The sequence below is a fragment of the Solea senegalensis genome, linkage group LG7, assembly GCF_019176455.1.
Source record: "Solea senegalensis isolate Sse05_10M linkage group LG7, IFAPA_SoseM_1, whole genome shotgun sequence".
NCBI lineage: Eukaryota > Metazoa > Chordata > Actinopteri > Pleuronectiformes > Soleidae > Solea > Solea senegalensis.
This window is the reverse complement of record NC_058027.1, coordinates 999,436-1,011,645: the sequence shown is the minus strand read 5'-3', so window position 1 is coordinate 1,011,645 and position 12,210 is coordinate 999,436. Positions and strand designations below refer to the sequence as shown.

Genomic DNA, 12,210 nt, shown 5'->3' with positions numbered 1-12,210 from the left:
AAAACAGACAAACAAAAGGGCTATATGTGCATTTTAAACACCCCTGGCTTTGGAATTTGTAAATCCCATCAATGTTTCAAAATAAAGTCTCATTTCATTTTCATGTTTTTTCTTTCCAATTATATTTTAATAAGAAACGTTCTATACAAAATGTGGGAAATTGTTTTTAACCCCACAGAAAACTGCATTTTATGTCATTGCAGTACATTCATAGTGTACGACTATTGCTGTGGCAGTACAATACACCAAATTCACAAACATCCTTTCTACATTTTTGTAAGAAAGTGTTTTGAAAAGATTACATGTAAAAACATGTAAAACGTCACTTCACTCTGCGGCAGCAGTTTCTAATTGAAATATTCGCGTGCGTCATCACGTCGGGCCGTTGACGTTCGACACGTAGCACGTAGCATCTGTGAGGTGTTTTGAAAGGAGATAGCTGGTTAGCCGCTGCTAAGCGACTGGGATTACACCTCAGCGGAAACGGGAGACAGTTGGGTAGCTATTTCTCAATATTTTGCCACGAATAAGCATTGCATTACCGTTTCTATGTCAGCAGTGTTTGTACCGTGTTACATGTAATGTATTAGTCTCGAAATATTGCGTTAAATGCGTTGTAACGTCCCACTAGCAGTGTCAGCTAATGGTAGCTAGCTAGCTAATAGCTAACAAAGCTAACGTGATCGTAGGCTGACTCAGAGTGACAGCATAACATCGTCAAGACTTTGTTCTGAGATGTTAGGCACTCGCTTGGCCTTTTAACAGCAGTCACGAAGCTGTGGTCTCAAGTGGACGGCATGAACACGTGAATTTAGTCACTATTCTGTGAGCAGCCAGCTCGTGGTTTGCCAGGGGCTGATCAAACGGATGAAGTTGACTTGTTGATTTGATTTTTGCCATTTGCCAGATTATGAACGGTGAAGGATCCAGAGCGGACTCCCCCCTGTCCGGGTGATGGCAACACGTCTGCACTCATATGACAGCAACTCCAGTGACACCGAAAACTGGGATCGTAAAACCACGAGCCGACCTCGCAAATTCTGCAAGCATTCGAGGTAGGTGAGCCAGCTGAAAACCTGTCTGACTACATTGTAAAGCAGCAATGGTGTCAGCCATGTAGTTTTACTTGAAATCTTTGTCATGATATAACATTTAGATACTATATTTGTCTGTATATGTATCTGTATTGTTTATTTCTATTCTATTGCAAGGGGAATGTAATATTTACACAATGTGATAATACTGCTGCATGTCATTAAACAATAGGGTATGTCGCATGTCTTTATTGCAATATGGTGACTGTCATATATGGCTCTGAGTTTGCTTGTGAAATCCACCCACCCATCCATTTATCAAACTTGTGTAGAAACTGGTGCAGATTAAGACGTGAAGATGGTTGTTAATGAAATGTGGGTGTGCCACCCAATCCTGGTGTGCACCTGATCAGCCTTTTATAAATGTGGTGGTTGAAAATGATTGTAATTTGAATACTAAGCCTCCGTATATTCATGGTTTCAAGACCTTGCCCCTTGAGTGTATGACCCTGAGATGCGGAATACGACCAAGAAGAGAAGCTTCAGAAGCTGATAATAAGCATCATAATGTTGGTGAATCTGTTTGTCAGCCTGAAAAGTCGGGGAAGACATAAAACAATAGTGTGGAGACAAATCACTGCTGTGTTTTTCTTGATTTGGATTGGATGAAGTTCCTGCCAATCAGAAGTTTAAGAGAGACACAGAAATGACAAAGCACTCAAACAACTACCTGCAAGAGGGCACATGCCAAGAGCTCATTATGTATGAACGGCCTTTCATGCCTCCTAATTTAATTTGGATATTTTGACACCAACACAACTATGAAATGGTATCAGTATATTGCAGTTACAGCTCTAAAGTGTCACCTCCTTTGGCCCTATCATCGAAAACACAGCTGACTGGCTGCTCGAATCAAGCTGGAGGGGAAGCGGTCATGTTACTTAATCCAGTACACAACCTGAGAGATTCCTGCACTATGATTTTTAAACAGGTCATACCCGAGGGCACAGTGGGACAACATCAAAATCTGAGTGGTTTTGAGACTTTTTCTTACTGCATTGTACCATCAAACCGGTTATCGGGCGTAACTAGACATCAGATGACCTGATGTATCATTTGATACATGACGGTATCAAGACACTTTTGATCTTGCACTATTATTAAAATAGCTTTTACTTGACAGTTTAGTACCTATTAAATAACCTACCTTGTACCTTCATTCATTTTTATTTAGTTTCCTGGTCATTTTGGGCCTGTTGGTGAATCTGTAGAATTGTATGTATTATATGCAGACAAGTGTTACACATCCAAAATTGCATCGTAGAATAGATGATGATTTGAGATTTGTGTCTCAGTGTCTGTGTGTTATAACAATTTGACAAATGTGTTTGAAGAGAGAGCAATGATGACAATGCTTTTGTTTTGACAAGCAGCAGTCAGGCCCGTGTATCTCGCGTGGAGGCAGGACAGAGGAAGATGAGTCTGTATGGTGCCAGTGGGGGCCTTGACCGTTCACGTGACCGCCGCCGCTCCAGTGATCGCTCCAGGGACTCCTCACACGAGAGAGAAGGCCAGCTCACCCCCTGCATACGCAACGTCACCTCACCCACTCGCCAACATAACAGTGGTAAGCATGCATGGAATGAAAAGGCTTGTATGGATGTCATGGTAGAGGTCTGCGGCTCTTGGCAGCCACAGTCTAGAACAGCTGACGGCATTTATCAAGTCACGACCCAGAGATGGTTTACATCTCTGCTGTTTTTGGCTGTGGATAAAGTCGGCACCAGTCCACCTGTTTGTATTAAGACCAAGTCAGCTTGAACTTTGACTGTTGTGATATAGTTCTGTGGGTTTTACTCTTGGTTTTACTTTTCAAAAAAAGGAACCAGTGTTTCTTTTAAATAAAGGAACATTCAAATAACGTTGCAAAATATGCCAGCAGTTATTTTCTGATGGGAATTTAAAAAAGGGAAAATTGTCATTGCTCTGTGTGCAGACCGAGAACGAGATGGTGGCTCATCGTCACGACCAAATAGCCCACGGCCTCAGAGGGTCTCACCCAGCGGCTCCAGCAGCAGTGGGGTGGTGAGCAGTCGCAACAGCAGCCTGTCCAGCACTGAAGGAGCCTTCAAAAGTTTGGCAGTCGGAGAAATGGTTTTTGTTTACGAGAACCCGAAAGAGGGAGGAGCCAGTGCCTCTATCGGGAATCGAAACTTACGGACCTCAGAAAGAGTCACTCTGATTGTTGACAATACACGCTTTGTAGTAGATCCTGCCATCTTTACTGCACAACCCAATACCATGTTGGGCAGGTACAGTACACTGATTATCATTTTGTTTTTGCCTTTATTTCGTCTCAAATATGTTACTATTTAACCTCTAATAATGTTTAAATTAAACACACATACGACAAGTGGTATAGTAATAAGGGATTTCCAGAAAATAACCGACACACTTCTTTATTTTAGAATGTTTGGTTCTGGAAGAGAACACAATTTCACACGGCCCAACGAAAAGGGGGAGTATGAAGTTGCCGAGGGTATCAGTTCAACAGTTTTCCGAGCAATTCTGGTAAGACTGTCTCCTTATTAACATCTGTTGTTGTAGATTAATCATTTAAAGCTCATTTTACTATTCAGCAAAAAAAATCACACACAAATTAAATAAAAGAGAGATTTATCGGGATATTACATGTATGTCTTTTGACTACTTGAGAGCTTTTTTTGAATATTACTAGACAAACCTCCAAAGCCAAACACTCTTTTTTGTGTCTTAGCTCCCATTAAATATGGTAGTCAGATGATCTGCACCAAACGTCATCATTTTATTTGTTTTTGTTACACAATTCTCTTGCCATGGTGATGGAAATGATAAAGAAATAATTTGATCTGCCATTTAAGATCTGCCCCTAAGTCATGGCTTATTACAGTTCGTAGCCCAGCCCTCCTCGATTTATGTTGTAAAGGTTCACTACTTCATTTATTTGTAATCTGTCTAAAAATAAGGATTATATAAAAACACTAAATCCTTGGTGGAGGTTAAAAATAGAGAAAGCTTTGTTTGTGAACTAAAAAACAGGCATTTGATGTTTTTTCTGGACCTGGAATAATAATAATAATTCACATGAGGTTACATTTTGCTTTATCACATTCTCCTATGATAAAACGTGAACCTGTAAAAAGATTATTTTAGATAATATGTTGAGCTAACAGCACACAGACTACACGGTGCTTGTATTTCTGAATTTATATGAAAGCTTTGATCCTCTGTTAAGGTTAAGATGTTGTATCTCTTATATTGTTAGTTAATGGAATGAAATTGTTTGTTTGACATTGTTGTTTTCCCTCTAATTGGCAGGATTACTACAAATCTGGGTTAATCCGTTGTCCAGATGGAATCTCCATCCCTGAATTACGGGAAGCGTGTGACTATCTATGCATTTCCTTTGACTACAGCACCATTAAATGCAGAGACCTCAGTGAGTATTTCCTTTGGGTTACACTTTCAGCCATTTTATCAATTACTTGATACGTTTGGTCCATAAATTGTAAGGAAATGTGTTTTGACCATGTCATATACCGATACCAGAAAACAATCCCCGAAAATCGGAGAACTTGTTGGAATTATTTTTTACATTTTTTATTTTTTTTAAATAAATAACCTTTTGTTGCAGCCTTACTTTAATCTTTGCCAGTAAACCAGACTCAGTTTTCCATTGGTTTTCTACATTGTTTTGGTGTTTGTGGAAGACGTCTATCTAACTGGAACAGCTGCAATGTTTTGATATGTACTTATTTAGTATGTAAATGGTCTTGGTGACCACTCAAAGCTGCTTTACGCTACAGTTTTGTCATTCACCCATTCACACACACATCTCATGTAGCGGCAAACCCACAACATTCAAGTTGAAAGACGACTGGCTCTACCACTGAGCCACCGTCACTCATCATGTGATAGTTCTACACATTTTCTTTAAATGGAGACACACTTCTAACTAGTTTGGATGTTGTTTGGATTTACAGCATCATTAAATGAGCCGATGATCTTGACTTGACACTACAGAAACCTGCACATTTCCACAGGTTAATTGTTAAATCCTGAGTTCAAATGGTTTTGTTTTGTTACAAGTGTGAATGTGTTTAATTGACTTTAGGGCTGCACGAATTTGAGTAAATATCTAATTGCGATTGTGATTTAATTCAATAATTCAATAATTTTTACATCATTATTCTTGTTTTCATTTGAAAAACTACATTTAAAATGATTACTGTGTGGTATCTGTGCAGATCTGATTCTCTTTTAATCTGTAGAATAAGACGTGTGTAGATCAAGACAGAAATTAATCTAGGCTGCGTTCGGCCCCTTTTGTCAAATGACTGCAGTCTACACTGGTTTTCATCAGCTGCAGCTTCCATTGATGTTCGTCAGAACAGCTAAACGGCCGCTAGCATAGCTGTTAGCCTTGAATGTGACTTGCTTTTTACACCTTGGAACAGTTCTCAGCGTCTTTTTCTTATACCTGCTAATTTTAATGTGAAAAAGGCACTAGTTGTTATACTGACCCATTTGTCTTTCCAAGACTGAGGTTGTAATGCATGACGGACAGTTGTCGGAGCACAGTCATAAACCATGTTCTTAATCTCCTTCCTCAGGTGCCCTGATGCATGAGCTGTCTAACGATGGAGCTCGGCGACAGTTTGAGTTTTACCTGGAGGAAATGGTTTTGCCTTTGATGGTGGCCAGCGCTCAGAGCGGAGAGAGGGAGTGTCACATTGTTGTCCTCACTGACGACGATGTCGTAGACTGGGATGAAGAATATCCACCACAGATGGGAGAAGAGTATTCACAAAGTGAGAACGCGAGTACAGATTCTAGACACGTGTGTGTGTGTGTGTGTGTGTGTGGGCAAATGTATAACAAAACACATGTTTTTGTTCCTTTGTTTCTTTGCAGTCATCTACAGCACAAAACTGTACAGATTTTTTAAGTATATTGAAAACCGAGATGTTGCCAAGTCAGTTTTAAAGGAGAGAGGATTAAAGAAAATAAGGCTGGGCATTGAAGGTAAGTGGAGCTTCACAAAGAATGAATAACACTGTCTCTATTCTTTAACCCTCTTATGAGCGTCATGATAGTCAGACCGCCTGGGTTTATTTTGATTTTATGGCTGTAGAATTGTCAAAAAAGTTATTCAACCGACTACCGTGTAAAAGACCTCTGCTTTCCTTTATCTATCCATGCATCCGTCTTCTACCGCTTAATCCTCCACAAGAGGGACGCGCGGGGGTGCTGTGGCAATCTCAGCTGACATAGGGCGAGAGGCGGGGTCACAGTCTGGACAGATCGCCAGTCCATGGTTTTTTGAATTTCCTAGATATCGCAAACGGTCTAGGGGTTACGGCAATGAGACGTACACATGCCAAATCTTGTCGTGTACAACAGCAGCCTCTGGTGTTCAATGCAGTTACTGCAATCCCGTTTGAAAACATTGCAGCGTCATGGTGATCTACTACCTATTGGGTTAATTTTCACGTGTCGGCAACAGGAGATTGAGAGTGAAAGTGTGTCTGCTTTAGAGCAGCAGCAGCAGAGAATAATCACATAATGACGTTAAGTACGTTCAATATCCCCCAACAAAGAAGGAGAGAGAGAGCCTGAGCTAACCCTGCAGCAGCCAGCTGCTCTCTCATCTCTGCTGGCATCCCTCACATGGAAGTGCTAGTGTTACTGGGTGGTAGTGGGTTGTGCAACAGACCAAAACTCCAAACATAAACACAGTTTGTGACCTGTAGAGGGTTTTTTTAATACGTATTTTGTGAATAGCCAGTATAATATCACAAATACCGTATGAGAGTCGTATCTGAAAAATAACTGCCTTTGCCAGGTTACCCCACATATAAGGAGAAGGTGAAGAAAAGACCAGGCGGTCGCCCAGAGGTCATTTACAACTACGTCCAGAGGCCTTTCATCCGCATGTCCTGGGAGAAGGAGGAGGGTAAAAGCCGCCACGTGGACTTCCAGTGCGTTAAGTCCAAGTCCATCACCAACCTGGCTGCAGCAGCGGCAGACATCCCCCAGGACCAGCTGGTGGTGATGCACCCCGGGCCTCAAGTGGATGAACTGGACATCCTACCCAATCACCCACCGAGTGGGAATCACTACAGCAACAACTACAACAACGAGCCTGATCCTGATGCACCTTCACCTGCTGTCTGAGGACTCGCCGGTCCTCTTTCAATGCCTCTGCTCCTCTCCTCCTCTTCTAGTCCTACTCCCAGCATGCTGCAGTGTGGAGCGCCAGGGGCACCATAACCATATTGCCTTGACACCTCCTTTGCGGCCTTAGAGCCTCAAGAACCTGGACGACTATAGAAGAAGAAAGGTGAGGGATACAAGACTGCTGAAAGGAAAAGTTCACTTATATTTTCGTTTTGTTTTTTACTCGACCAAAGGAATTTATTTTTTGGGGGAAGAAAAAAAAATTGTAAACACTTATTAATAACATATTATTTACAACGTTATTGTACCTTAATTTGATGAGTTTGGCTGAGCACTCTTTGTCACTTCTAGGTTTTATTTCACTGTTAATGTCGACTGTCTCGGGTGGCCTAACGACAACATGTGCTTTCGGGTTTAAGAACCCGAGACTCGCTAATAATATAACGTCCTGGTCATGAAGAAAAATCACTTCTCACCACCTTTTACAGTCATGACGGAACTCCCGTCACACGTCCGGGGAGTGTGTGGTCGTTGACTGGTTTCCGATGATATGTGATGTTATGCTCCTCCCACAGTGAAGACGTAAAGCAGAGCACGGGCGACTGTGGTCACAATCTTTTTGTGCAAAGCTTGACATTGTTGTTTAAAAAATAAAATCACAAAATAAAGACATCAAAACCAGGTTTTTTTGGTTTGTGTGGTTGATTAATCATCCATCCATTCACCGTGTTTGTAGAGACAATAATTGTATTTTAATTCTATAATCTACACCTCTTTGGTCTGAGAGTTCATAAAACTGAAATAACTTTGTAGCCGTTTGTTTTGATCTCGTCTCTCACAGGAAGCAGGAAGTTGATGTAAAATGGACGACGTGTCCTCAGGTTTGATGGAACTGCAGCACTGTCATTTCCATCAGAGCAGATCACACGTTCACTCGCTCATCAGCGTAAACACAGTTCTTCAATCAATCGATGTAAACAAAGACAATGACAAGTTCTCTGTAATGAGCCAGGACTGATTGTAAAATTGGAGCCCAATCCCATTTAGTTTTAAAAGGAATGGAACGCCCACTATTGAAAATAGTGAAAAAAAAAAACAGTGATAAATTAAACAGTGGAGGAAAAAGCACTTTGTTCCAAATGAATATTGAATTACGTTTACACTCTGTACCTCACACAGGTGAAAGCACTCAGAGGACAAATCACCGCCAAGACAGTTCAGCTCAAAGAATCTCAAAAGCAAAGAATTTTTCAGAATCTGGTGCAGAGTTCACATCATTTCTTCTTTTGGCCGCAACATAAATTCATCCTTTACTTTTTTGAGTAAATCTGTCCAAAGACAAACAGCCAACAACCAAACACACAGAGCAGTGGAAGTGAGAGTTTGACAAATAAAGAAAACACAAATAAAAACCACTTTTCTTTATCTGCGTCACAACACAGATAATAAATGTTCACATTTAGACCACAGACGAATACGGACGGCTACAGAAAAGCTGTTAAAACTCCATTGACTACAATTTATAGTTGTAAATGAACAGTTTGTTGTCAAAGTATTGTTGTTTTTTCACTGAGAAGGAGAAAAGGAAAAATTTTTTAATAAAGTGATAAATAGAATTGAGTAGAAATAAATCTACATTGTTGTCTTATGTTTAGACTGTCCTGCCATGTCCTCTTCTCACCACATGTCGGCAGTAGAGTGCAACAAACAGAGGAATAATCATGGTTCCCACTACTCACTGGCTTTGAATTTGTCTGGTTTTTATTGTTATTTTTTATTCATAAAACATTTGAATAAATAACTCATCTAGAAAAGTTAATGATCCTTATGGATTTACACACTTTCCATAAATAAATGTCTGGATCACGACTAAACACCTGACCTTTGTGCTTCAAAGACATAAAGAAACATCAACGTCGTGTTCCTTTTAAATTTACAATTACAATCAAAATCCATGAACTTCATCGAAACAATTTTACCGGACAAACCTTCTTATCTTTTCAAATGTTCACATGATGATGACAAAAGCTGAAACATCATTACTGGCTTTGTCTTTCAAAATAATAACTTTAAAACCTCTGTATATTATTAGGAAAATGTCATATTGAAAATAGAATCAACAAGATAACAAGAAATGCAAATTATACACAGAACATTTTAATGGTTACTTACCTCTATTTTTACATATCTGTTATTATTCTTTCATTTGATGCTTTTGTCTGTTTGCACATTATTTCATCTCCCTGTTTGTTCATTTTTAAACTTAAATAAAGCTTATTCAAGAAAAAGAAAAACTTAAAAACTTAACCTCAAACATGGAAACTCTCACGTTCTCATGTGCAGGGTCGTCACATGAACTGTGATGGTCTACTGTGATGGTCTACGTGAGTCTTTATTGTCCTCGCTCACAGATGGGAGAGGACGCTCTCTGGTGTCTTCTAATTTAATCAAACTCAGCCGGAGATCTGTGAACGTGCAACGTTAGACGCTTTTTTAACTCGATCAAGCATCTGCTTGTTCTGCGGAACAGAGTGAACTCACACGTGAAATCATTTCACAAATGTCTTTGATGGAAGGATCGTGTTCTCATTTTGTGATATTTAGCATTTCAAAATGGACAAAATCTGTCTGAATCACAGAGAAATAGAAATATCTAGAAAGGCCATAAATACGATCTGTATGCAGCAGTGTTATATAACTGAGTGTAATTCTGTTCCCATTGTGACCCAAACTACAAAAAGACTCATTTGTGTCCTCGGCAGAATCAACAAACACACGATGTGAAACCAGAGACGAGTGTCAAAGGTCTGAGTGAGACAAAAGTAACACGAGACTAAAATGTGCTAATGGACAGACGTGTGTCTTTACGATCACACTGTGTCATAGCAACCGTGAAAATAAAGCTGCTCCAGTGGATTATAACTTTGTGAACGGGATTATATTCTTTTAAGTTTAAAGAAGTCTAAATTAATAAAGATAAAAATGAAGATAAAAACCCGTTTACAGAATTCCAAGTTTGACTTTTGTGCCTGAAAAATGAGGGAAAAACCCGAAGAAGATAAAAATGAGAGGGTGAATTTCCAGGGTGAACATCCAGGTGCTGAAGCTGCGATATTTGGGTTTCACGTGATGACTAAACTCTGTCATGTCTGTCCAGGTGCACGCCACTAAAAACTAAACTGACTGAATCACAGCGTTATCTGATTTAAAAACTAACGTCGTCACTCATCACATGTCTTATATTATATTATATTACATTACATTATATATTATTTTATATTATATTATATTATATTATATTATATTATATTATATTATATTATATTATATTATTTTTATTTTATATTATATTATATTATATTATATTATATTATATTATGTTATATTATATTAAATAAGTGTTCGTTCAATAACAAACTTCGGTAACTCAGGATTTCCTCTCATTTAGATGCAGCGTGCCGTCGTTGTTTGACCTTCATGTAACAGAGCTCGTGATTGGTTGTCACGAGGTGTGAGGAGAGTCATGCCCAGACACGTGTGTGTGTGTGTGTGTGTGTGTGTGTGTGTGTGTGTGTGTGTGTGTGTGTGTGTGTGTGTGTGTGTGTGTCCCCTCTTTAGGGCCCTCTCTGGTGTGGACATTGACTTCGGGGCCTCGTCGTGCATGTCATATGCAGTAGATAAGAGTGTGGAAACCATGTGACTGAGACGTAGTCACAGTTCAGCTGCTTTAGCGCTTATTAAAATGTGTTAAGACAATATTCCAGGACAGATTCCGGTGCAGTTCACACAGAATAGGACGACTGCACAGGTTAAACTGTCGTCGTGTCCTCTATGATACTGCTTGTCTTCTGCAGGTACAGTGAGAAGTAAAGACGTCCTCCAGTGTAGACAGAGGACAGCTGGGGATTGTCTCTGCAGTCTCTTTTTATGACTTTGTTTCTGGACACGAGAGAGAGGAGCTTTCTTTAAAGATCATGGGATCTTTATTTTGCGACTGTAAATGACTCAGCTTCTGAATCTTCTCCGGTTATTCTCACCCTCAACGATCATTCAGTGTTCCTTCTTACTAAAGTTTCTTCTCAGAGCCTCATAAATCTGGTTTCCCACAGATGTCCAAGTGACCCGTTTCCATGACAACACCCACCTTTTAACATATTAGTGAGGTTTGCACTCGAGCGTCGAGATTGTGGCAGAAATCCCTTTTTCTTCATGTGAAACAGGTTTCCTGTTTTTTTTTGAACGTGTTTTGTTAAAGTGAAAGCAGGACATGGACGTGTTTAATAAACATGTTTCTCTGTAGCTGCTTTGAGACAAAACAGGACCGTGGTTTTGTCTCTCAGACGGTCGACCTGAAACATCTCAAGGACTCTTTCAGATTCAGATGTTTTGTACTGGACGGCGTCGTCTTGTCCCCGTCCTCCAGAGTCAATACAGAGAGATAAAGAACCGTGAATGAACATCACGACAGGAAGTGACACAAACATCTCTTATATGCTCTTTTGTTGTGGCTTCATTAGATGAACTCAAACATTTTGAATTTCCAAACATTTTTGAAAGAGTTTTTCCAAACTTTTTATTTTCATTCCCACTGAGAATTAAATTCAATACCATATAATTCAATGTTATATTATATAAATTATATAATTCAATGTTGCAAGACAGTCCCCAATATATAATATCGATGAATATTATAATAATATTTTGTTTCTATTAAACCTTTTTCTCTGAATCTGTAACATCTATATAATCTGAAGTCCTGGTGTTGTGTGTGCTGCAGATGCCACTTGGTCATTTTAAACTTTAAAATCATTAAAAGTCGCATTATGCAAATTTAAATGACAACACTGACACCAAACACGCAAAAGTTAAGCGTATGAGCATTAACTACAGAGGACAAATGATTCCGTAGATTTCAAGTGCTTTATTATGGTTTTTAAGACTGTGTTTAATCAGCATC

General features: G+C 39.5%; 1 protein-coding gene across 2 annotated transcripts; it reads left to right on the top strand.

Annotated features, from left to right (window-relative positions):
• The first annotated feature begins 413 nt into the window (after positions 1–413).
• On the top strand, positions 414–7,934 carry btbd10b (BTB (POZ) domain containing 10b). Of its 2 annotated transcripts, none has more exons than XM_044031077.1 (9): positions 414–493; positions 908–1,055; positions 2,468–2,661; positions 3,031–3,346; positions 3,503–3,605; positions 4,392–4,512; positions 5,687–5,884; positions 5,988–6,098; positions 6,919–7,934. In XM_044031077.1, the coding sequence occupies exons 2-9, from the start codon at positions 955–957 to the stop codon at positions 7,248–7,250; spliced, it is 1,476 nt and encodes a 491-aa protein (XP_043887012.1). In that variant the 5' UTR covers positions 414–493; positions 908–954; the 3' UTR covers positions 7,251–7,934. The 2 variants fall into 2 exon arrangements, with proteins under 2 accessions (XP_043887012.1, XP_043887011.1); XM_044031076.1 differs by having other exon boundaries at positions 414–498.
• Positions 7,935–12,210: the final 4,276 nt, after the last annotated feature.

Bases quoted from the DNA above. Each gene is read 5' to 3' on its own strand.
- btbd10b (XM_044031077.1), top strand. From the start codon at position 955: ATGGCAACACGTCTGCACTCATATGACAGCAACTCCAGTGACACCGAA. The intron at 3,606-4,391 runs GTAAGACTGTCT...TCTAATTGGCAG, and splicing joins CAGTTTTCCGAGCAATTCTG to GATTACTACAAATCTGGGTT. The intron at 4,513-5,686 runs GTGAGTATTTCC...CTCCTTCCTCAG, and splicing joins CATTAAATGCAGAGACCTCA to GTGCCCTGATGCATGAGCTG.